Source organism: Aythya fuligula, chromosome 21 (assembly GCF_009819795.1).
Source record: "Aythya fuligula isolate bAytFul2 chromosome 21, bAytFul2.pri, whole genome shotgun sequence".
Classification (NCBI taxonomy): domain Eukaryota; kingdom Metazoa; phylum Chordata; class Aves; order Anseriformes; family Anatidae; genus Aythya; species Aythya fuligula.
The window spans coordinates 5356825-5380334 of NC_045579.1; the positions used below are offsets into that span (position 1 = coordinate 5356825).

Sequence of the window (23510 nt, forward strand, 5' to 3'; positions counted from 1 at the left end):
TGGGGTTTTAGGGCTGGTGAGCTGGGAGCAGGATCCTGTTTTTGCAGCCAGCCGACCTGAAACCCGCAGCTTTGGTGGCTTGCTGGCTGAAATCGGGGAGGAAGCTGGCGGCTTGGTGGTGGGCACGGCTTGGGGAGGGAAGGGAAAAGGGTCCCTGAGGCCAGGAGCCATCAACTCCTGCCTAACACCAATCTCTGCGCACAGAGCAGGGGCTGGGGTTGGCACCGTGCTGCCAGCACCCCCCAGGGCCACGCTGGAGCTTTGGGGTCGTGGGGAGGGGGTCCCAGCCCCTCCAGCCTCACCTTTCTCGCAGTGAGCCCCAGAGAAGCCCCTCTGGCAGGCACACTCGTAGCTCTCCAGCCGGGGGCTGCAGGTGCCCCCGTTTTGGCAAGGGTTGGGCTTCTGGGTGCAGGGGTGGGCTCGGAAGGGGGAGATCTCCATGGCGCCGCGGATGTTGGGCTCCTTCAGCACGGGCACCCCCTTGACGGAGATCTGCCAAAGGGGGAAGCACAGGGTCAGCCCTCGCCCCCGCGACCCCCACGGCACGTTCCTGCCCCTCCTCCTGCCGTTCCCAGCCCGTTGTGCCCCCCGGGACCGGCGAATCCCCCGTGCGCACGGCACCCCCGGCACCCAGCCGCCCTCCCCAAGCTGCCCGGCGGGGCCTTACCCTCTGCACGGCTCCGCTGAAGCCCGAGGAGATGGCGGCCGCTCGGGCCAGCTTGCTGAAATCGGGGGCTCCCCCCACGTAGAACGGCTCCTTCAGGTTCAGGAAGGTGTGGGGCACCTGGCAAGGAGACACGGCGAGACAAGAGGAGACGTGAGGCCTCGCTACGGTACCAGCCTCCTCCCTCCAGGGTGCATCCCCAGGCACATCAGGCCGGGGCACTGAAGCCACCTCCAAAGCCCCTGGGCTCTCAGGGGGCAGCCCCTGCCCCGTCCCAGCTGGCCACCGGTAGCCACTGGCCACCAAAAGGCCACCGAGGACCACGGGGAGAAGGCGAGCGCTGCGCATTTGGCACCAGGGGAGGCTGAAAGGGGCTGAGGAGCTCCGAAAAACCTCCAGCTGCGAGGTCTCGCCTGGCAGCAGGAGAGCCAGGGAAGGATTTTCCTGCAAATTTAATTTGGGGAGATGATGCTCCAACGCTCTCGGGCGTGGAGGGCTTGGGATTGGTGTGACAGGCGACGAAATATTGCTCCTGTCTCACCGGGGCGGCTGCTGGAACCCAAACTCGTAGCAAAGGGATCCGGCTGGGATTTGGGGACAGAGATCCTCAGGTTTGGGGACAGAGATCCCCAGATTTGGAGAAGGAGATCCCCAGATTTGAGGACAGAGAGCCTGCGGCCCCACAGCAGGAGCCGCGTCCCCTCCTGTGCCCCCCGGAAGGGTGCGGGGATGCGGTGACGTGAGTCTCTAGCTAATGCTTCGTGGAGTTAACAGGAACATGACTGGATTAATTGAGATGCTTCCGAAATAACGACAAGGAAATGCGACGACTGGCTGGAGATGGATGGAGGGAGAGGGAACGGGTGTCGCTAAGCTACGGGGGTCCTAAAAATGCTTGGGGCGAGGGAAAGGGAGCAAGGGGTAGAGGTCTGGATGGAAAACAGAAAGAGAGCGACGTGCCGATGGCAGATGGGATGGAGGTGGCAGGTGATACTTATCTGTACCTTACGGGATTTCTGGGATCCAGACAGCAGGGGAGGGAAAAATACAAATCAGAGGGAGAGAAAGAGAAAGAGAGAGAAACGGGAGGTCAGTGGGTAACGTAACGTGCAGGGCTGCCGCCGGCGGGGGGCACGAGGCACGGGGGCAGCGGGTGGCCGGGGCCGGCATCCCCAGGGCCACGGCTTGGGCACGGAGAGGAGCAGGGAGGGGACAGGGCATGGTGAGAGGCAGGAGGTGAGCTGCTGGTTGGGGAACAGAGCAGGGAAGGAGGGATTCGGCAGCAGGAGAGCGGTCGGGTTTTAGCTGCTGGGTGGCTTCTTCCTGCGTGCGCGCAAAGGGCTCCGAGAGTTGTGCAAAAAGGGGCTCTGAGAGTCACAAAAACGGGCTGAGCATCATGGAAAAGGGCCCAAAGAGTCGTGAAAAGGGGCTCCAAGAGCCACAGGGTGGCCACGTCCCCTGCAAAGCTCCGCGTGGAGGAGGGACAAGGAGGGACGAGGCGCTGGGAGGGCGCAGGGCTGCTGTCCCGCAGCATCCTCCTCTCCCAGGTCCCCAAATCCCCCTCCACGCACTCCTCCAACCCTTTTCACACCTCCGGGGATAAAAGCCCATGGCTCTGAGAGCTCTGATCGTCTCCCCCTGCCCTGTGGACGTACCGGTGACTCTCCCATCACCCGCTCGCCGTTGTTGATCCTCATCACCCCCTTGCGCCCGTTCCTCTCCAACAAAACGCTAATCCAGGTGTTGAGGGGAACTGGCTCCTTGCTCCTGGCGGGGAGAAGGGCGGAGAAGAGGTGGGTGAGAGCCCTGCCGGGATGGGCACAGCCCCTGGGGCCAGTGCTGGCCACGGGAAGCCCCCCCTGGCCCTTTCCCTGCCCCCAGCCCCCGTTACCTGAGCACGGCCGCCCCTTTGCCCAGGTCATATCTGTACTCCAGGTAGCCGTCGTGTAAGGCCAGGGACACAAAGTCCCCCTTGCCGTCAGTCTTCTGCCCGTTGTAGAAGATCATGCCGCTGGGGCTCTTGGCCAGGAACACCACTTCCATGGACATTTTGTCCCTGGGGGCAGAAGGATGAGGGAAACCCTCCGAACCAGCCACCCACACACTCCTTTCCTCCACCCCAGAGCCGGCTGCCACCCGTCCGAGCCCGTGGAAGGACCTGGCACAGAGGAGGTGCCTCTGCCACCTTCAGGATGGCAGCCAGCAGTGCCGGCTCCTCCAGCCCCCCACGCCTCGGGCACAGCCGTTCTGGCGAGATTTGGGGTCCTGCGGGCAAAACCCCGCTGGTTTCAGCGCCGGTGCCGCGTGGCCGAGCACTTACTGCAGGTCGGGAACGAAGCTCTGCAGCCCGCTCAGCTCCAGGTAGGAGAAGCCATTGAACTCCGGGAGGAAGGGCATGCTGAGGTCCTGCTCAATCACTGGGCAAAAAAGCAGGGAAAACGGTGAGGAAGAGGAGGCCGAGCAGCCCCAACCAGCGAGCACAGGCTCCCGGCCACGTGGGGATGAGGAAATCAAAGCCCCAGCCCCGCCGTCCCCGGCTCACCTCGCTCGCAGAAGTCCCCTTCGCGCCCCATGGGGCAGGCGCACATGAATCCCCCCTCGGGCAGCACCAGGCAGGTGGCGGAGACGTGGCACGGCGTCGGCTCGCACGGGTTCCTCTCGTCGGCACACGTGGGACCTGCGGCACCAGGGGTCACGTCGGCACCCCCAACGGCTGGTGGGCACCAGACGGGCAGAGACACCCCAAATTTTGGGGTGGGCGCACGACGGGAGGGCTCCTGGGAGCCCTGAGAATCTTTTTGTCCCACCCCAGGTTGGGTTCACACGGCCCCAGAAGCCCCCCTGCGGTTGACCCCACCAAAGGGGGAGGTGTACGGCCCTTGCCACAGTGCACTGAGCTGCCCTAGAATACCAGGGGGGATTTTTGGGGACAGATCCTGACCCTTATCTCATCACGTCTGGATAGCTCCGTGCCCAAAACTGATTCCACCTCCGTTGGACATGACTTTATCCTACAAATCTGGCAATCACTGCCAAGACTTCACCGCACCCTGCTGCTCCCCGTGACCCCAAAACCTCTGCGACCCCTCAGGACCCCCCAGCAACCTCCCCCCCGTCCCCGTGTACCCGTGTAGGCGTGCAGACACTCGCAGTGGAACATCTCGGCCTCCTTGACGTGGCAGATGCCGCCGTGGTGGCAGGGGTTGGGGTGGCAGGGGTCGTTGCCGCACTCGCCCACCCCGCTGCCATACAGCACGTCGCTGCCCTTCTCCCGCAGGTCATAGAGCTGGTTGTTCACGTCCAGGAGGCGGATGCAACCCTTCAAGCCCCCCGTGGCCGCCGTGCGCTCCGCCACCCTGAGGGGGACAGAGGGCACACGGTGGGTTGGGGCTTTTGGGAAAAACAGGGGGGACCCCACACGCGCTCGGGTGATGCTTTCAGGGGAATCAGCGGAAAAAAACCCTCTTGGAGGGCGCTGATCCCCGTTAGGGATGCTGCAGGCTATGAGGGATGCTGCGCCCTAATAGGGATGCTGCACCCCACACCTGGGGTGCTGTACCCCATTAGCGATGCCGCACCCCACCACGGATACTCCACCCCTCCACGATGCTCCCCGGGGATCCCCCACACCCCGCAGCCATCCCCCTGCTCACGCAGCCATCTGATCCTCGGGCGCTCCCCCGATGAAGAGGTCGGTGTCGAGGTTGAGGCCGTCGGTGCCCGGGGGGCTCTCCCCGCCGACGTGGGGCTCGCCGTCCACGGCCAGCACGCCGCTGCGCCGGTTGCGGTTCACCACCAGCTGGTGCCACTTGCCGGGCTCCACGCGCACCTTGCTGCTCACCACCCCGGTGCCGGAGCCGGTGTTAAACCTGGAGGGGATGGGGAAAGCTCGTGGTCGAAGCCCGGAGGCGTTGGGAGCACCCAGCCTCCTCCCCAAAAATCTGACAAAATCCTGCCTGGGTTTTGGGGGCTCCAAAGCTCTTCCCTCCACCTCACCTCGCCTTGAATCTGTGCCTTTTGGGAACTGGAAATGTAATTGCAGCTCGGATTCCTGAGACTTTTCTCCCCCCACCCCCCTTTTTTTTTTTTTTTCTTTTTCCCTGAATTTCTTCTCCCGGTGCCAGAAGGGTGCCAAAAAAAAGAGCTCTCGCTTGCCCAGAAGCCACCCTCCCACGCCTCTCAGCTTTTCAGCGTTCAAACCGAAACAAGCAAGTTAATCCTCTTGAAAAGCGCCAGAATCCCCTTCAATTTTCCCAACACACCAGGAAAAATAAAGAAAACATTCATCCTCTTAACCATTGAATGCTCCCCTCCCTCAACCTGGCAGCCTGTGCCACGGGGACGGGGCACGAGGGCACGCACCGGAGCTCCACGAAGCCTCCGACCAGCGCCAGGGAGATGAAATCCTTGCCGTGGCTCTGCCCGTTGTAGAGCAGCAGCCCGCTGAGCTCCACGGCCCTGAACTCGACGGCGATGCGCACGGTGTGGTACGCCTTCATCGTCTTGAAGGCCAGGTAGGACTTGCCCCCGAAGCTGGGGATGAAGTACCGGATCGCTGCCGGGGGTGAAGCAGAGGATGGAAATGAGGATGGAGAGGGGATGAAGCCTCCCAGACAGCGGGACCGGTGGCCCCCAACACCTCTCGTGATGGCAAGCCCCCAAAAGATCGCTCCCAGGCTTTAGGGATCCCATGGGGCTGCCTCCAAAATATTCAATTTTTAATATTCAAATTAACAGGACCGGCACGGAGCTCAGCATCCCCGTGCTCAGGGCGCTGGGGTGGCACAGCCAGAGAGAAATTGCTCCTGGCACCTTCTCCCCTTAAAAACCTCGCCTCTTACGGCTCACACAGCCTGCTTTGGGTCACCGGCACTGCTTACGGGCTGGGTTTGGGGGTGCCCCACATCTCTCCGTGCCCAAGCAGCCGGCGCAGGCTGCAGCAGCCTCCCTGCACCAGCCCCAAAAGTTTCCTGGGGAGACCGTGCCAGAAAACGGGCTGCACTTTCCCAGCTGGATCCTCTCTGCATCCTACGAGCCCAAACTTTGCAACAAAAACCCCAAGGAGAATCCCTTCCCTTCTTTTTTAGGGGGGCACCTCGCCATCCGCGCTTCACACCCTCCCCACCCCACGGCCACGCACCCGCTGCCGACACCCGCAGGGCTGCTCTGCCGTAAAAATAAAAGCTCCTGTTGCCCGTTTCTCCTATTTTTCACCTACGTTTCTCGCAGACGGCCCCCCCTTTGCCCGCCGGGCAGCTGCAGGTGAAATCCTGCCCGTCGTCCTCGCAGGTGCCCCCGTGCAGGCAGGGGTGGGAGTCGCAGGGGCGCGGGGGCTTCTTGGTGCCGGGGGGCTTGCGGCGAGGGGCGGCGGGGAGCGTGGAGCTGGGTCTCCGGGTGCTCAGGGGGCCGGGCGGCTTGGTGCTGGCTCGAACCGCGGTGTCCTGGCGCAAACCCTGAGCCGTGGTGGCCGCCGAGGCCGTGGTGTACCTGCGGGTGGTGGCCGGGGCCATGGTGGTGGCCGTGGTGGTGGTGACGGTGGTGGTGAAGAGCCTGGGGATCCAGTCTGCAAGGCAGCGAAGAGCAGGGAGGGGTCGGGGTTTTTGCAAAATGCTCCGGAGAGAGGGGGAAAGGAGGGGAGGCTGCTTGGAGGCTCTGCTGGTTGTGGTGTGTGCCAAAAGGAGGGGAGCCCCCAACCTCTGCCCTCCAGACCCCGCAGCGAGGCTGGGCTCTGCCCCAGGGGGGTCCCCGCTGTGCCCAACCCACGGGCTCACCGAAATCCATGAATTTGACGTGCTCCTGCTGGGGCCTCTTCACCAGGATGGTTTTCTTCTTGGAAGCTCGGATCTGCTTCAGCAGGGCCGCCTGGACGTCTGCCGCCGTGTAGGACGTGGCTGCTCCCAGCCAGGAGGAGAAAAGAGGAGGATGAGAGTGAGGATGCGAGCATTTCCCTTTGTGCCCTCTCCGTGATGTGCCTGAACCATTCCTTGTCCCCAGAAAAATGCTTCCAGCCTTCCAGGCACAGCCCCTCCCAGCACCTCTTGGTTTTGGGGGACACCTGGCACGCCCCTGGCTCATTTTTACGGGGCTTTTTGGTGCTCGTGCTGGTTTCGGAGGCTGGCAGCATCCTTGGGAGCGATGCCCCATCCCAGGCTGATGGGGAAACATCATCGGGAAGGGTCTTACCTGGGTCAAAGTGGGACTCCACGATGACACGGACAGCGCTGCTCTGCCCCAGGTCCCGCACGCGGATGCTCTTGAAATCCTTCTTGATGTCGGAGCTGCGGAACAGCTCATCCAGCTGCCGGAGGGGAGGGGAGGGGAGGGAGGAGAGACAGACTGAGCAGTGGGCACGGGCTTGGGTTCCTCGTGATGCTGTTACCCCACCCAGGGCTTCTTTGGTGTGCCCAGACACACACAGGGCTCCGAGCCCCTTGCTCCAGGCGCTGGAGATGCAGGGGGCTGGCTCTATAAAGGTAGAAAACTGGATTTTTTTTTTTTAAATCCCAAGCTGTGCAGCTGAACCAGAAGGGCAAAGGTCCGTGGGACGTGGTGTTGCCTGCAGGCTTTTCTTGGAGTTACAGAAGCTTTGGGAAAATCCAGGGCGTTAGGCAGAACCTCTTGTTGGGCAGCCCCACCACCGAGATCAAGCTGAAAAAGGAGCAGCTCGGCCCCAGCACGTGATAAAGGATGCGACCCACCGACACGGCACGGGGAAGAGCCTCGAATGCACGTAGGCTAGGAATAAAATTCACCGAGGGTACCTGCTGGGCACAAGCGGGCTGTGCCCCAGCTCCTTACACTCTTAAGCGCACACCCCGGAGAGGAGCCGTGCTCGCCCCCAGCCTCCACAGGCTAAATTCATCTAAAAAAATAAAACCAGAAGAACGTGGGGCAGTGCTCCTCTGAGAGCAAAGAGGTTTTTGTGCTCTCGGGTGATGGAAAGCAAGGGCGAAGTCGCTGAGCACGGAGAGGAGAAGCGGGGGACCCGGGGGTGATGCTGGCGCACCCAGGGCGCAGCGCCCAGCCCCCGCCTTTGTGGGGTGGCTGCCCCAAATTGCAGGCTCCTATTTTTTTTTATTTTTTTTCCCCTCTTGCCAAGCCCAGAAAGGCCCTCGGCAGCCTCCTGCCCCCGTGGCCAGGACTCACCGCGCTCTCGATGCTCCTGGCCGTCTCCCCGAAGAGCTCCGACTTGGGGTCAGCCATCTCGGGGGTGTAGAAGAGCTCCTGGCCTTCCACCTCCTCCAAGATGAGCACTCCTTGGAAGACTTTGGTAGCTGAGGGGAGGGAGGGCAGACAAGACAAAGCTTTTTCAGTGGGCTGGCGGGGAGGGGGCGGGCGTGGGGCTGAGAGCCGCGAGGAGCGTTTCGAGTCCCTGGGGGGGGGGAGGATTTAGGGGGATGGCAGTGCGCGGGTAGTGCCAGTGTCGGGGTTAGTCTGGATGGGTCTGGGAGAGCGCCATGGAGGATTAGTATCAGAGGGTGCTGGAGCGGATGGCAAAGACCAGGCTGGAGATGGCAGCTTTTACCATACGGTTTCCTCTGAGCTCCGGCCCGGAGAGAGCAGCAGCCCCCCTGCACCGGCTGAGTAACAAGAGAAAGACGTTAGCCAGAGCAGCACACAGGGCAACGCGGCGGGATCGGACGCGCGCATGCAACCGCGGGGCACGGCGGGGCCAAACTGGGCCGGGAGAGGCACGGGGAGACCCCGCCAGAGGGCTGCGGGGAGCCTGGAGATCCCCCAAAAACCTCCCCGAGGTGTGGGTGCCTTCCTGGAGGAGCCGCCTCGAGGAGATCCCTGCTGGGGGTAAAGTGGGTGAAGAGTTTCGGAGCTCCTTGCGCGGGGTCCAAAGGAAAAGGGGGTGCCCAAGGAGGAGCTCCAAGAGGAGACGCCTGGGAAATCGCCCCAATGCAGCATTTTTTTGGGCAAATGTATGCACGTGGGGGACGATACTCTGGATGAGCACAGGTCTCTGTGTCTCCTTGCCACGGGCACTGTGAGGCCAGCACCAGTCACCAGCACCCCAGCGGCTCTCCCTCCTGCCCTGGCACTGGGCTGCTCCTGCTAAGCCCAGCTCCACCAGGTAAAAGGGAATCCGACCGATTCCCTCATCCCCCTGCGCGCCAGGAATGCGCTAAAAAATAATAATAAAAAAAAAAAGTGGTGGAAGTTTGAAGGCTGTGATATTCGAGGGAGAAAGAGGTCGGCTAAACGAAGAAGACCACCGAGCAGCGCACACGTGGCTGGCCGAAGGGGACCGTGGCGGGGGACACAACGCCCGCTGGCCACCACGGCTCCGGCACGTCCACGGGGACAACCCCGCCGGCACCAGCTCGGGACCTGGAAGAGCTCAGCCCGACTCAAAAGCCCCGCAAGGACCGACTCACCCGGACAGTTGCTGCCCTCTGCGTCGGCGGCGGCCGTCTTGCCGTCGGAGCAGCAGCCGAGCGGGGTGTTGTAGCACGTTGCCCTCTCGATGGCCGGCGTGGGGGCTACCTGGCTTTCTTCCGCCTCCTCTTCCCCTGCAGGGCACGAAGGAGAACCTTAAGGACCCCAAATCCGTCAGACCACGAGGATGCCGAGCTCCTGAGAGCCGAAGTGGCCGCTCACCGGCAGAGCCGGCCCCGCTGGCCTCTTGGTCACCGCTGGTGCCCATCTCCTGGTCCCCGCTGCCCTCGGCGCTGCCCGATTCCACGTAGGCAGGCTGGGTGGTGGCCAGGACCACCGGAGAAGTGGCCAGAGGGCGGACGGTGGTCTTGGCCGCCCCGTGGGTCATCCAGGGGGTGGTGGCCGGCCTGGCCGTGGTGACGCGCCTGGTTGTAGGGTGAGCTCTTGGGGTGGGCTTGGCTTCTTCCGTCAGCGGGGGGCTGCTGGCCAGCTCGGTGGGCTCTGGAGCCCGGGTGCTCAGCTGCAGCGGTGGAGGAAGGATGATTTTGTCCAAGGGGAGGGTGGGCAGCGGCGTGGGAGGCGCCGAGTGGCTCGTGTGGGTGATGGACTCTGCGAGGAGCAGCGAGAAAACGAGGTGAGGAAAGGGCAGGTTTGGGAAAAGCTATCCGTGACGCTGGGGTGCACGGTGCAAAGCAGGGGCAGGGCAGGAGGAGGTAGCCCCGAGGCTGGGAGCAGCCTCGGGGCACGGAGGTGGCCCTGTCCTGGCGCTGGGGACAGCAGGGACTCACCGTGGCACTGCCCCGTGTGCTTCACCGTGATGAGCTGCCCCTGCCGGCACGCGATGGTCTGCAGCTGGCACTGGTCCCCGTAGGTGACACCATCGGAGCCACACACCTAGCAGGGCGACGGGGCAAGGCGTGAGCTGCGTCTGCTCTCTGCTAAACCCCTGGGCAAAATTAAACCTGCCCCTAAATTCCCTGGAGAGCAGCTCAGAGGTGCCACCGATGCCCTTTGCCGGGGACACCCACGTGTGTGGCACGTCCCCAAACCACGCAGCGAGGAGGCTGCCTGCTCCTGCTGGGCAGGGGGAGACCTCGAAGTCCCAGGGCTGGCAGCACCAACCCAGCCACGCATCCCTGCGCCCCCAGCCCCTCGGCGATGCCCCCAACCTTGGTCATGTTGGCCTCGGAGCAGAGCGGGGACGGGCACTCGCAGTGCGCAAAGCCGTTCACCTCCACGCAGGAGGCGCCGAACTCGCAGCTCATCTCCTCGCAGGATTTGGGGGCCGATGGGTCTGGGGGAGGGAGAGAAGGAGGAAAAGGGGATAAAAAGCCTGTGCCAACCTTAAAACAAACCGATAATCAAAGCCAAGAGGCGATGCTGGATCCAACCCTGTCTCCCCTCCCAAGGACTTGGCAGAGCAGCACCTCTGTCCCCACGTGTCCCCAGCACCTCTGTCCCCACGTGTCCCCCTGGGCCGTCCCGCACCTTTCTCGCAGCCGGTCATGCCCAGCTTGCTGCCGTTGGGGCACTGGTTGCACTTCATGCCGGTGATTCCCGTCTTGCAGGAGCACAGCCCCGTCATCTGCTCGCAGTCGTCGCGCACCGAGCCCACCGGGTCGCAGTTACAGGCTGGGCAGGGAGGGGAAAAAGAAAAAAGGTTCTGCTGGGGGGCTGGCAGCAGTCAGTCCTCCAAAAAAAACGAGGAGAAGGATGCGGGGAGAACCACGATGCCGGCTGTGACCCTGTGCTCACCCTCCCAAAGAATTGGATTTAAAGGCTCCAGGTACGAGCAAACGAGGTGTACGCTCGGGGAGCCTTGTCAGCAGCGCAGGTACAAAGCTGCCTGCATGTTTCTAGCTTTTGCTTTCTGGCATCGATCTCCAGCTACTGAATCCCGCCGTGCTGGTGCTCTTGGGGCCGGGGAGGAAGCCAGGAGCTTGCCTGGAGCACCGAGCATCCCTACCCTACAGCGGCACCGTGTCCATCACCCGGCTCCCCGCGATTTCAGCGAGAAACGGGCAAAACCACGTTCCCTGCTGAGAGTTTCTTTACAGAAACAGCCACCGCCAGCACGAGGGTTCCCAGTTTTAAATGGCACGATGGCCCCAGAGTGCCCAGAGCCTTGCCAACAGCAGGAGACCCAGGGCGAGGGGTGCCGGCACTCACGCGTGCAGCCGCTCTTGCTGTCGGTGACGATGCCGCGGAAATTCCAGAAGCCGGGCTCGCAGCGGTCGCACTTGAGGCCCCCCACGCCCGGTTTGCAGGAGCACTGCCCCGTGGCGGGGTCGCAGGCCCCCCCGTAGGAGCCGTAGGGGTTGCACTGGCAGGTGCCTGCGAGCAAAAGGGAGGCCGTGAGGATAAATCCTTGCCGAGGAGGATGGGAGCCGCCGCGGGGAGCACGGAGCCACCCGTGCTGCTGAAAGCCTCCTCCTGCTCCAGCTGCAAAGGGCAGGACCTCCAGGGAGGGCCCCACTGGCTTTGCTCTCATCTACAGCTCCTTTCACATCGACATCAAAGGGGGAGGAAGCTCTTAGGGGTTTATTATTAATTCATTGATTGGGAACTCGGCGGAGGGAAGCGATCCGAAGACGGACGGAGAGGCGCCCCCTGAATCCCCAGGGAGGGGTGGAAAAGGGGATGTGGGACAGAGCTGGAGAGCAGCACAGGTGGGACAGAAACCAGTGGGATCCCGTACGGGTGGAAAAAGAGGTGGGAAGCTGTCCCCATGGCTGGAAGGGCAGGGGACAGCGTGGCCAGGGGCGCACGGGAGCATCACCAGGAGCCCCCAGGGCGATGCTGAAGGCGAGACGCTCCGTCTCCTCCCCGACCTGCTCCCGCTGTCTGGGCTGGCCCCTCTTGGCCCCAGGAAGAGGCAGCGGCCGAAGAGGCTGCTTTTTAAATGATCTGGCACATCAAGCAGCGCTGCAGCTTCGTCGGGCAGCTACAGCCCAGGCGCAGCTCGACTCACGTCTCCGCGGGGCGATGGGGATCCCTGACAGGCAGGCGCAGCCTCAGCTGTTAACAGCTCGCTAATGCCTCTCAAAACGGGCCTTCTGCTCAAGCCCCGTAATTATTTAATAAATATTAATGAAACGTTTGCCCGGCTCAGCTCCCTGCACGGTGTCACCAAGCAGTCACGGGTCCCGGGGTGAAGGGCCGCGAGGGAACCCGAGGGCGCTGCCCCAGTTCAGGCAGAGCCCGGCATCGTTTGTCCTGCCCCAGCTTCCAGCAATGGGATGAAGGCACAAAAAAGGGCACGGCCTGGCCCCAGGGGCACCTTCTGCTGCCTCCAGGACAGGCTCAGCACCAGGCAAATCCTCAGCAACCTCCCTGAACTGCAGGGGGCTTAGATGGAAGATCACCGCTAGGAGATGGCGAAGGGAGCGCGCACACCTCCGTGCGCACACGCTGCTCATGGAGCTGGGGACAAACGGAGGCTTTTTGAGCCTTTGGAAATCCCTCGCTAGCTCAGGAATGGGGAGGACCAACCTCTCTTCATTTCCCCTGCGATGGGACCCCAGGGATCCCCTCCCTGCCTTCCAGCCACCCTCAAGGGCCCCCTGTGCCCCCCAAAAATGAGCGTCACTTACTTGGGCACCCCGCTGCGCCCACGCCGAGCGCCAAGGTGGTGTTGTCTGGGCAGCACCCGTAGATGGTTTGGCTGCAGTGCACCACCAGGAGGGGCGGCGGGGTGGTGGCCAGGGCTGCAGAGGAAAGCAGAGAGGCACGCGGGTTATTTTGGCTGCCTCCGGGCAGCGCAGTGCATCGAGCAGCCGGCGGCACCCCTGCAAAACCACGGGGTCCTCGCGGGGATGCTGGGGAAGGGGTGACAAAACGAGGTCCTGGCTTTGGCCAGGGGAAGGACGGGGCACAAAACAGGGCCACGGGGGCACCGCCGCGGGGTCTCACCGCGGCAGGCTCCTTGGCTGGTGACGTAGAGGTCCTGGCGCTTTTCGCACCGCGTCTTCTTCAGCTCGCACTCGTTGGCGTAGGTCACGCCGTCAGAGCCACAGACCTGGCGGGACAGCGCGGGGAGCTGCTCAGGGCAGGTCCCCCAGCCATAGGATCCCCTCTCCCGCCCCGGGATGCACGTGGAGAGAGGAAACCAGGTTGGAAAGAGAGCCCCAAAAAATGCCCGGCGTGCTCACCGGGCTGCGCGGCACCGCCAGGCAGGTGAAGTCGCAGACGCAGCGCTCGTCCTCCGCGTCCTCGTCCCACCAGCCCCCGTACTGCCGGCACCGCTCCTGCTCGCACTCGCTCCCGTCTCCAGAGCCCGAACCCCCCGAGCCGCACTCTGGAGCAGAAGAAATTTGGGGTGAGAAGGGATCCCAGCCACCGGGGCAGGGCTGGAGGGGAAAAGACGCCCTCTCCGAACCCATCACAGCAGGTTTAACCTCAAAGGCACAAAATTACGGAAGAGTTTAGTTTGGAAGGGGCCTTTGGAGATCACCTCGTCCCCCCTCAGCTCAGCAGGGAGAGTGCTGCCGCCACCGCAAACACGCAGGGCAGAGGGATGGATGGGGTCTGGGCTGGCTCCGACGGCCAGCCAGGCACAAATTCCTGGCTCGGCAGGCAGGCAAACAACATAAAAACCCTGTCCCCGGCCCGGCTGCCTCTTCGTAAGATGCTCAGAGCTCCGGCAGCAAGAATAGAGATGTTGCTGATTTCAAAGGCTTCTTTTAATTAAAAGGAAAAAAAATATAAAAAAAAAAAAAGAGAGAAGGGAAAAAAAAAAAAAGTGAAGCGAAAAAGAAAAAAAAAAAGGAAAACCTGCCCCTTTTTATTGAGCGATCAAAGGCTGGGAGCTGGCATTACACAGGGAATTATTTAAGATCTTCTCCCAGGGGGACATCAACCTGCAGCTCCCGAAGGAGGGCCGTGATCAAACACCGCGCTCTGCCTCGCCGTCTCCCCGAGCCCTGCCGTGCTCTGAGGATTTTATTTTTTTTTTCTGGTGCAACGAGCTGGGGAAGCTCAGCTGGCCGGGCTGGCACGTCCCAGCAGCCAGGATTTGGAGAGGTTGAAGCTCTCAGCCACTGTTAACACCCCCAACGGGGGGCTCGGGGGGTCCTGGGCAGCAGCAAAGCGAGTCAAAGGGCTGGAGGCTTCCTTCCAGGGGGTGCTGATGTGCTTTTCCCAAAGCACCCGGAGATGGGGAAAGGATGGGGCTGAAGGAGTGGGATCGTGGCTAGCAACGGGGGATGCCACAGCCGATCTCCTCCCCAGCTCTGCCCGGCTTTTTTTGGGGGGAAGGACTCGGAAAAAGCAGCCTGGGGGTGGGTTTTCCCCAGCTGCCCAAACCCAGCTGGGATGATCCCAGCGGAGAAATGGATTTGGGACCATCAGGGAGCACAAATCCCCCCCCGAGGGGGACGATGAGCATCGCAGGGTGACCTCAAGCACCCCACGAGAGGGTCCGGACAAGGAACGCGCGCGGAGAGCCAACACCCCGCCACCCGAAACACCACCGCTGCCCCAAAATAAACCCAGGGGAGCAGGAAATGAAAGCGGCCACACGTCTCCGGGGGCAGGGCAGCGACCTACCGTCCTCGCAGGGCCCCATCCTGGCCACCTCGATGCTCTGCTGGCGCTGGCAGGCGGCCGCCCGCAGCTCGCAGCGGTTGCCGTAGGTGAGCCCGTCGGTGCCGCACACTTGGCCCGGGGGCTGCCCCTCGCAGCGGGGGCACACGCACTGGCCCCCCACGCAGGTGCTGCCGAAGGAGCAGACGGTGCTGCCGCAGGATTCTGTGGGGACAGGGGGGGCGAGGAATCCCATTTTAAGGCCCTGCTGGGGGAGGTCGGGCTCCGTCAGGCACCTCTCCGGGATTTGGAGAGGGGCTGCACGCTCCAGCCCCCGCAGCGCCAGGCTGGGCGGGTGGGATGGGGGCTCCGAGGCTTTAAATTCGTTAAGGAATTAGCACAGGCAGCTCGTGAGGAGGGAGGGAAAAGGCAGGCAGAGAGGAATTAACCCCCAGGGACGGAGGGGAGGGGGAGCTGCCGGAATCTGTGCCACCAAACAGCCCCTCGGTGCTTCCCATTTTGGTGTCCCATATTAATGTGTTTTCAGCCCGATTTCCTCGCTCGGCTCAGCCAAAGCACAAAGCCACCCCCGTCCCCAACCCGGGGTGTCTCTGGTGCCTCCCACGGTGCCACAAACACCCGGGGAACCTCGGGTGGCCATGCCCGGGCACCCTGAGTAGGCAGGGAAGGGGTTGGGGGTGGGGGGCTGCCCATCCTCTCCCCAAAACGCCACCGAAAGGAGCGAGAAGAGGGACGAAGGGGACCTTGCCAGACTCACTGCAGTCGCCTTGGGCAGCCACCAAGATGTTCTTCTGCTGCGTGCACGCCCGGACGTGGAGCTCGCACTCGCTGCCGTAGGTGTTGCCGTCCGTGCCGCAGACGGGCTGCGAGGAGGGCACGCACTCGGTGGGGCACACGCACCTCCCCGTCTCCGCCTCGCAGATGGCCCCGAACTGGCACTTGCCACAGCGGTCTGCAGGGGCGAGGAGCATAAAAAAATAAAAGAAAAAGAAAAAGAAAAGCAGGTTAGAGCAGCGGGGAGGGCATCGCTCTCTAACCAAGCTCTGCGCTGGAATAAAATCCCCGCCGCAGCCCCCTCGCCCGCGCGGGTCCTCGTTGGGCCAGGAGGTGAGGCTGGGGGAGGCAGAGGGAGGAGAACTGCTGGAAAAAGCTGTCAGGGCCAGGAGAAATCGTGATGAAATGTCCCCGGTGCTGGGAGTTGTTACAGCTAAATGAGAGGGCGCGGGGCCGAGCGCAATTAGCAGGTTGATAAATTAGCGGTGGCTGAGGGGTGCAGGGCGCAGGCTCCTGGGGACAGGGGAGGCAGGACTTGAACACGAGAAGCCAGCACGGTGAGAGGTTTTTATTGCAAGCCCCGAAGCCAATTTGCTTCCCAAAACAGGGTGTGGGTGCTCCCCAGGGGCACCGCTGCCTCCCTGCCCAGCACCCTGGGGTGGCTGCGCTCCTGGGGATGTGACACGAAGGTGACACCGCCGCCTGCTGCAGCCACGGGGGGAGATCCAGAGGCTGGTTTCATGCAGGGAAGGGAACAGCCCCAGCCCAGGACCAGGCTGGGCTCCAAAATCCACCACAGGCTCCCCGCGTGCGGGTCTGAGATCCTGCAGATTGTTTTTTTGTGTGGTTTTTTTTTTTTTTGCTCATTTTCCTTTAGCCCAGCAGGAAGGGGAAACGCCTTGAAGGCACCGAGGCCGGTTTCGGCAGGGCCACGGGGCTGTGCCACGCCAAGCTGCAGGCACAAAGACAGGGCTCCCACCACCCACCCCGCAGATTGAGGGCAAAACAGCAGCATTTTGACAAAAAAGTGCAGGAGCCCAGCCCTGCGTGCGCACCCTGGCACCCTGCGCGAGGGGCTGAGCGCTCTGCCCGTGGGCAAACACTTTTCTGCCTGGCAAAGCTGCGCTGGCACGAGCGGAGAGCTGGCAGATGGAAGAGCTGCACGCGGGGCTCGGCTGCGCACCACAGCTCTTGCTACGAAACAGGACGGATCCTGCACCCTCCGGGTGAGCTCGCTGCACCCCAAACCACCCGGCAGCACCCTCCGGGGGCGAGGACACGCGCCGATGCCACCCTCCCCTCCTTTCCCCGTGCACCCACAGCACAAAGGCACCCGGGCGGCCCCGCTGGGGGCACCTCCTTACCGCAGGGCCCCTTGTGCTTCACCCTGATCTCCCTCCTGAGGACGCAGGCCATGGAGTCGAGCTCGCAGGGGTTGCCGTAGGTGCGGTTGTCGCTGCCGCAGACGGGGTCGTAGCGGCCCTGGCACACCTGCTGGCACTCGCACACGGGCTCCCGGTTCTTCACCACGCACGTGGCCCCGAAAGTGCACTCCACGCTCACGCAGGGGCTGGGGGTGCCCAGGTCTGCAGAGGGGAGAGAGGAGAGACGGGGAGCGGGGATCAGCCCGCTGCGTGCCGGGCACCCCCGGGCACGGTGCACGGCGAGGCATGCCAGCATCTCCAGCACCCCCCCCTGCCTCCCCAAAAAAGCCTGGGCAATCACGCAGAGCTCCTGGCCTCGCAGCAGCCCCCGTTTCTCCCGTTCCCCCCCCACGTGCCCTGCTGGGCATCCCCCCCATGCTCGGTGGAGGTTGGGGTGGGAAGCGGGCACGAGGTTTTCCCCCTGCGTGCCCGGCTGCTCTCCTCCATCCCGCGCCCCTTGAGGGGGCAGCCAGGCTCTGATCATCCCTGCAGATTTTTTATGGCTTCCTGAGCCCCCCCCCAAAGATATTGGGGTCTCCCTGGCATCGGCAGGCATTGTTCTGGGGTTGGGGGGGGCAGCACAGGCTGCAGGCTCCCCTTCGGCAGCAGCCAGCACCCCCTCGCTCCGCGCAGCCGGGGAGGTTTGGAGACGGCACCAGGGCTGAGGTGGCGCTGCCTGGGGACCCAAGAGAAAATCCCCGAGGACACGGGGGGGGGGGAGGAAAGGACGTGGACTGAACGAGGACACAGCGAGAGGAAGGATGTGGGGACAGACAGGGGTGAGATGGATGCAGGCGCAGGCGCGGCGCGGCCCCCGTGGCGAGGAGCAGCGGGGCAGGCAGGGGGCGGGGGGCCAGGCAGAGCCCCCCCAGCTGCCAGCACGGCCTGGGGGTGCTGGTTTTCCTCCCCTGCTGGGCACAAGGGGATGCAGGCGCAGGGCAGGAGCATGGTTTGAGCCCTCTGGAGCTTGGCTGCGTGCAAGAAACCAGCCTGGAACGGGGGCACCGGTCAGGCTGAATTTGGGATCTTGATTTTTTTTTTTTTTTCTCCTCTTTGGGAAGTCCCTGCCAAGTCAGAGCTTAGAGCAAAGGAGGATGATTCGGGCACAGGGTCACTGCCTGGACCCTGCCTTCCCACCTGTCCTCAATTTCCCTGAGGCTGAAGGGTTTACGAGCAGTTCCCGAGCACCAGGAACCTCTCTCGCCCTGAGACGCTGCTCACACCCCCTGCTTGTGGGCCCCTGGAAACCAAAACCAAGCACCCGTACCATCAGCACATCCCCCAAACACCCACGGGGCAGCGTGCTTGTATGGAGAAAGAGCCCAAAATGTGGAAATTTTGTCCTGGGGAGGGAGCAAACGGGAGCACGGGGAGGTGCCAGGGCTGGGGCACAACGCAGCCCTGACATTTGGTGCCCTCCCTAAGCAGAAAACCCCCCCGAGAGGTGGCACTGGAGGCTCCTTCACAGCCCAAAATCAGCCTGTGAAGCTCCCCTGGGTGCCCGCAGAAGTCAGTGGGGTTTTGGCCCTGGTTTTGGCACGGGTGGATGCAACGAGGAGCTAACCAAGCCCCAGGAGCTGGGGACCCCGAGCTCTCCTGCAAGCCTGGGGCAGGTGAAGGGGAAGAGGCTCCGAGGCTGCGCACAACCCCTGGCATCACACCCAAAGGGCTCCACCACCAGCTTTATGGGGCCGTAACGGGGTTTTCCTGGGGGAGAACCCCACGTGAGCGCAGCCAGCTCCTCGGTGCTGCCAAAAAGGGGCTTCGCTGGGTGCTGGGGGGGCCACCCCAGCGAGCGCAAATCGCCGCGGGGAGCAAGGGGACGAGCGCAGGAAGGAGCAGGAGGGAAAAGGGGGGAAAAAGGAGAAGGAAAATCAACCGGGAGCAGTCCAGGGTGATGGATCGGCCAGAGCAGGGCTTGCAGAGGAGGGGGGGGTCTTGAAAAACCCACTCTCATTAACCCCTAAGGGTCAAGGCACAGCCAGCAGCAGCCGAGCCCCCGCTGGGTGTCTCCGTCGCGGTGCGGGGTAAGGGGATGGGGGCGAAGCCGGGGGGACCTCTCCGTCCCAGGGGCTCTTTAGCAAAACTGGCGAGGGAGGGAGCGGCGGGGAGAGGCCAGGGCTGCCACTGGCTACGGAGAAGGGGAGAAAGCCGACCTCCTAGCAGAGATGTCCGGGTAGGGAGCAGAAGGGTGCTGCGAGGACACAACTCCTTCCTCCGCACAGGCAGCGCTGTAAAACACAAGACACAGACGAAAGAGGAAAGAGAGAGAGCGGAGGGGAAAGAGAGCAAAAAGAGAGGCAGGGAGGAAAAGACAGATGCAACTCCAGAAAACCTTCCCTCCGCCTCCTGCCCGCACCGGCCTCAGCCCCAGCCCTCCTTCCTCAGCTGCCCCGACACGGGGTGAGAGCAGGGAAGGATCCAAAAGAGGGGCTGGGCTGTTGTGCTTGGCTTTGCCTCTTTGCCTTTGCTGCTGGAAAAGGCCACGGCTGGGCTTAAGAGGTGGGGAGGTGGGAGAGGTTCCAACGCAGCCCCCGGGTGCCCCCTGCATCCTCCAAAATAATAAAAAATAAAAAGGAGCTGTGGACACCTCCGTGGGGGCTGGGGCATCTCCGTGTCTGCTCCCACTGCCTGCTGGCCTCGCTCCATGAAGATCGTGTCCAGGATGCCAGCCGGGGAGCAGGACAATTCCCAGCAATTCCCCCAAAATCTGGAGTGCCTTCCAAGCCCAGCTGAACACGGCAGCCCTTCCAACGCTGGCCACCGGCAGCTCACATCTTGCTTTGTCCCCATCCTCCTCCCACAGCAGGGACGAGGGAGGCAGAAAAGCGCCCTGGCTGCCCTCCCCGTGCAAAGAACCAGGGGACCTGACTCAGAAGCATCCAAAAGCCAGAAAGATGCTAAAACGGGCGATTCAAAATAACAGTCATCATTACGCTGAGTGGGATTTTGGGAGCCTGACAAGCAATTTTCCAGCAGCTGGGCCTGGCAGGATTAAAACGGAGCGCGGGAGCGCAAAGCCAGCAGAACAGACCCAAAAAAACGCCGGGCGGCCTTTCCAAGTGCTTCAGGAGGGTTTGAAGCCCTGATCCCTTAAAGAACATCAGCTTAGGACGACGTCCTGAACCTCCGGCGAAATCAAAGCCAGGCTGAAACCACCGGCCCTTCGACCTCATGCAAACCAAGCTCGTTGCTCGACCTTCTTCATTTTTTTCCATGCAAAAATCTTAAAAAAAAAATAAAATAAAAAAAAATCGGATGTTCCCAACATCCTAGGGCCCTGAAACCCCCTCCTATAAGATCTGTTTCCATTGGGAAGGTCAAAAGCTGCTCGTGGAGATGTGACAAAGCCACGCTGAGACCTCCGGAGAGCGGGAGCGCCGTGGCCGGATCCTGCGGGAGAGGACCTGGAGCCGAGAGAGGTGGGCATGGAGGGGAAGCATGGCAGGAGCTCGGGGTCTGGCACTACCCTGGGGGCGAGGAATGAGCGGGGTGGGCTGCGGGGGGACCCACACGGCGATGGGGACGTGGGGGGTGGAGGCGGTGGATGAGAGGAGCTGGCGGATCCCAGCGAGCAGAGCGGAGAGAGAGATGAGAGCGAGGAGGAACACAGAAAAACACACACACAGACACGGGACACCGGGCTGCTGGAAGGCAAAAAAAAAAAAAAACCACGAGGAGCCGCTAACGGGGGGTGGCCGGCCGGCCCTAAAACCGAGGTGGGCACCCAGCCACACCACTTACCTGCTGCGCCCCGGCACCGACCCCGGGACGGGGTTGCCGGGACGGGAACGAGAGGTGCGGGCGGGCGGCCCGGCGGCACCGGTGCTTACCACAGGGTCCGCTGTGCTTGACGGGGACGGCAGCTTTCTGCTGGCACTCGGCTTTCTGGCGCTCGCACTCGTTGCCGTAGGTGCGGCCGTCGCGGGCGCAGAGGGGCCGGTAGGCGCCGTGGCAGGAGAGGCGCTCGCAGGAGCAGCGCGCGGCGCCGCGGCGGTTCAGGCAGACCCCGTTGAACTTGCACTCCTCCTTGCATTTGTCTGCGGGGAGGGAATTCGGCTGCCGGGCTCGCCTCGAGGATGGGGAGCGCGGGGAGGTGGATGGAGGGTGAGTGTTCCCGTCCCCCCCCCCAAGGGGTCGGGGTTACTCACCCTGCTGCTGGCACTGCCCCGATCGCACCTTCTGGATCTCCAGCCCCCGCAGGGCCCCCGAGCGCCCCATCACGCACTCGTTGTCGTACGTCACCCCGTCGTCCCCGCACACCGGCTCCCGTTTCGGGGGGCAGTTTTCGGGGCGGGGGAGCAGCTCGGCTCTCCGGGTGCGGGGGTTCACCCGGCACACGCGGTTCATGTCGTTGAGGATGCCCTTGCAGGGATCTGCACGGAGAGGAGGAGGAGGAGGTCAGGCACGCTCGAATCCTGCCCAAGGAGGTGCTTCCAAAAAGCCCCCCCAGCCCCCACGCACCCCTGGGTGTCCACCTTGGGGTTCAGGGTGCCGGTCTCCCCCCGAGGACCCACGTCTGGGGGGGCTCGTGTCACTCAGAGCTGCTCACTGGGGACACGCACCCTACCCGAGGTGACCACGGAGGGGATGAGCTTTTTAATTTTTGAGCTTTTCCAACATTTCAATCCTGTTCTATGAAATCCCTGAATTTAATCCCTGAGGAGCTGAAAGGAGCCGTGATGCTCCGAGCCTCCCCTCTTACCCCAGAAACCGGGAGCACCCAGGGTGCCACCAGCCCCGTTGCGCCTCCCACTCGCACCCCGTCGCCCTACGTGGGGCTGAGCAATTGATTTCAGCTCTGCAGCCTGCCCAAAAACACTTCCACGCCTTCCCCCGGGGACAAACGGGGCCTGGCACGTTTCCTGGTGATCTCACGGCTTTCCTAACGAGCACGGTTGCTTTTAATTAGCAGCACCCATCGCCAGACAAAGAGGAAGCAGCATCCTTGGAGCGGCAGCACCGCCGGATTTCCCCCCCCTAGGACCATGCCTCAACTTCTCCTGGCGCACACACAAAAAAATAAATACGTGATGCCCACCGGGGGCTGGGGACTCACCGCAGGCTCCGTCAAACTTCTTGAAGACGTTCTCCTGCTTGTCGCAGGCGTGCTTGTTGAGGTCGCACTCGCTGCGGTAGTCCTTGCCGTCGCTGCCGCAGACGAGGCTCTCGGCCACGCCGCTGCAGGACGCGGGGCAGACGCACTTGGCCCCCTGGCCGTCGGCCGAGCGCACGCACGTGCTGCCGAAGCTGCACGTCACCTCGGCGCAGGGGTCCTTGGAGCCTGGGGGAGGATACGGTGTGAGCATCGCCGGCGTTTCCCCGATAGCTGCCTCCAAAACCCCGAGCGTCCTCCGCTTGGATCCTGGGGGGATGCTGGAGCGAGCACCCAGCCGCGGAGCTGCGGCGTCCACCCCGGGGATGAGGATGGGGAACCCGCAGCAAGCAGGGACGGGGAGCTCAGCCCCTGCTCGCTGCACCCCCAAACCCCCTCACCGCCAGCCCCTCGCCCTCCACGAGCCCCGAGAGCCTCCTGCTCCAGCACGAGGGTCCTCGAGGCACCTCCGCAAGCCGTAATTAGAGGAAGAGCTTAAGGAGCAATTTCCTCCCCGCCAGGGGATTGCCAGAGTTTGTTTGCCAGCTCCTTTTTTTTTCTTTTTTTTTTTTTTTTTAAATTCATCACTTTTTCCACGATGATGATTTTAAATAAATCACCCGGCGCTCTCCCCTCCTCTACCCAGCGCCCCGGCAGGGGGGCCGGGTGCGGGTTTCTTGCAAGCCAAGCGCGCGCCGCGTGCGAGAAAGGTCAAGTTAATTTACTCGCAGACGAGGAGGCCGGGGTCTCATTTACGCAGCTCTCTGCTCCCAGCTGCTGAATGCCAGCCAGGGGAAGGGCTTTCATCAGCCCACCCAGCCCGTGCGCACGCCGCCGCAGGGGTGAGGCGCGGCGGGGAGGCTGAGCTGGCTGCGAGGGGGCTGCTCCCAGCGGGTCTCCATCTGCACAACACCCCCAGGACGTCACCGTGCCTGCTTCTTACACCCTGCTGGTGTTTCTCTCCTCGTCTTTTCCCCACAAGTCCGTGCCCAGCCACCCAAGAGCATCCCCAGCACCGGAGCACAGCCGTGGGGTGGGAAGCATCGCCAACCCGGCACCCCCCTCGCCTCCTGGCCCCAGCCCCGGCGCGGTGCTCACCGCAGGGTCCCTTGCTGATGACCTTGATGCGCCTCTGCTGGTTGCACTGGGCTTTCTCCAGCTCGCACTCGTTGCTGTAGGTGGAGTAGTCGGAGCCACAGACGGGAGCCACCACCACGGGGCAGGCGGTCTTCTTGCAGACGCAGGAGGCCTGGGAGGGGTCGGTGGGGCTCCTCTCGCACACCGCCCCGAACCCGCACAGCATCCCTCGGCAGGCTGGGGACACAGATGGGGGACCCCTGAGGCACAGCACGCCCGAGACGTGGGGCAGAGCCCGGCTCGGGGGGCTGCAGCCCACCGGGGACCGGGTTGGGGATGGCAGAGGATGCTCCAGGCGCAGGGCGGGGAGGGAGGTGCCATCTCCAGCTGTCCCCTCGTGGACACCCAGGGGGAAAAAGGGACGTCAAGGGATGGAAAGGGAAATATCCTCGTGTGGGACGCGTCGCCCTGCACACGCTGCTTTATTTGGTGCTGTTTATGCAAAGCAGCTCGAGCCCGTGGCTGGAGTGTCTCGGAGAGGAGCCGC

General features: G+C 63.0%; 1 protein-coding gene across 5 annotated transcripts in view; it reads right to left on the reverse strand.

Moving 5' to 3' along the window:
- The window catches only part of AGRN (agrin), a 72090-nt gene that overhangs the window by 4651 nt on the left and 43929 nt on the right, over window positions 1-23510 (reverse strand). For 3 of the 5 annotated variants that reach the window (XM_032201503.1, XM_032201500.1, XM_032201505.1), the window contains exons 5-34: window positions 22985-23200; window positions 21851-22075; window positions 20943-21167; window positions 20625-20831; window positions 16732-16953; window positions 15351-15545; window positions 14597-14797; window positions 13201-13346; window positions 12962-13067; window positions 12643-12756; window positions 11219-11383; window positions 10538-10681; window positions 10219-10343; window positions 9838-9943; window positions 9272-9658; window positions 9049-9183; window positions 7811-7938; window positions 6848-6962; window positions 6436-6555; window positions 5883-6227; window positions 5027-5219; window positions 4318-4533; window positions 3791-4020; window positions 3207-3341; window positions 2985-3081; window positions 2556-2720; window positions 2320-2431; window positions 1669-1680; window positions 668-784; window positions 303-492 (exon numbers count right to left, since the gene is read on the reverse strand). In XM_032201503.1, coding sequence (XP_032057394.1) covers window positions 303-492; window positions 668-784; window positions 1669-1680; window positions 2320-2431; window positions 2556-2720; window positions 2985-3081; window positions 3207-3341; window positions 3791-4020; window positions 4318-4533; window positions 5027-5219; window positions 5883-6227; window positions 6436-6555; window positions 6848-6962; window positions 7811-7938; window positions 9049-9183; window positions 9272-9658; window positions 9838-9943; window positions 10219-10343; window positions 10538-10681; window positions 11219-11383; window positions 12643-12756; window positions 12962-13067; window positions 13201-13346; window positions 14597-14797; window positions 15351-15545; window positions 16732-16953; window positions 20625-20831; window positions 20943-21167; window positions 21851-22075; window positions 22985-23200 — 5094 coding nt within the window. The remainder of the gene's footprint in view (window positions 1-302; window positions 493-667; window positions 785-1668; window positions 1681-2319; window positions 2432-2555; window positions 2721-2984; window positions 3082-3206; window positions 3342-3790; window positions 4021-4317; window positions 4534-5026; window positions 5220-5882; window positions 6228-6435; window positions 6556-6847; window positions 6963-7810; window positions 7939-9048; window positions 9184-9271; window positions 9659-9837; window positions 9944-10218; window positions 10344-10537; window positions 10682-11218; window positions 11384-12642; window positions 12757-12961; window positions 13068-13200; window positions 13347-14596; window positions 14798-15350; window positions 15546-16731; window positions 16954-20624; window positions 20832-20942; window positions 21168-21850; window positions 22076-22984; window positions 23201-23510) is intronic. The other 2 variants (XM_032201504.1, XM_032201502.1) reach the window with 1 other exon arrangement.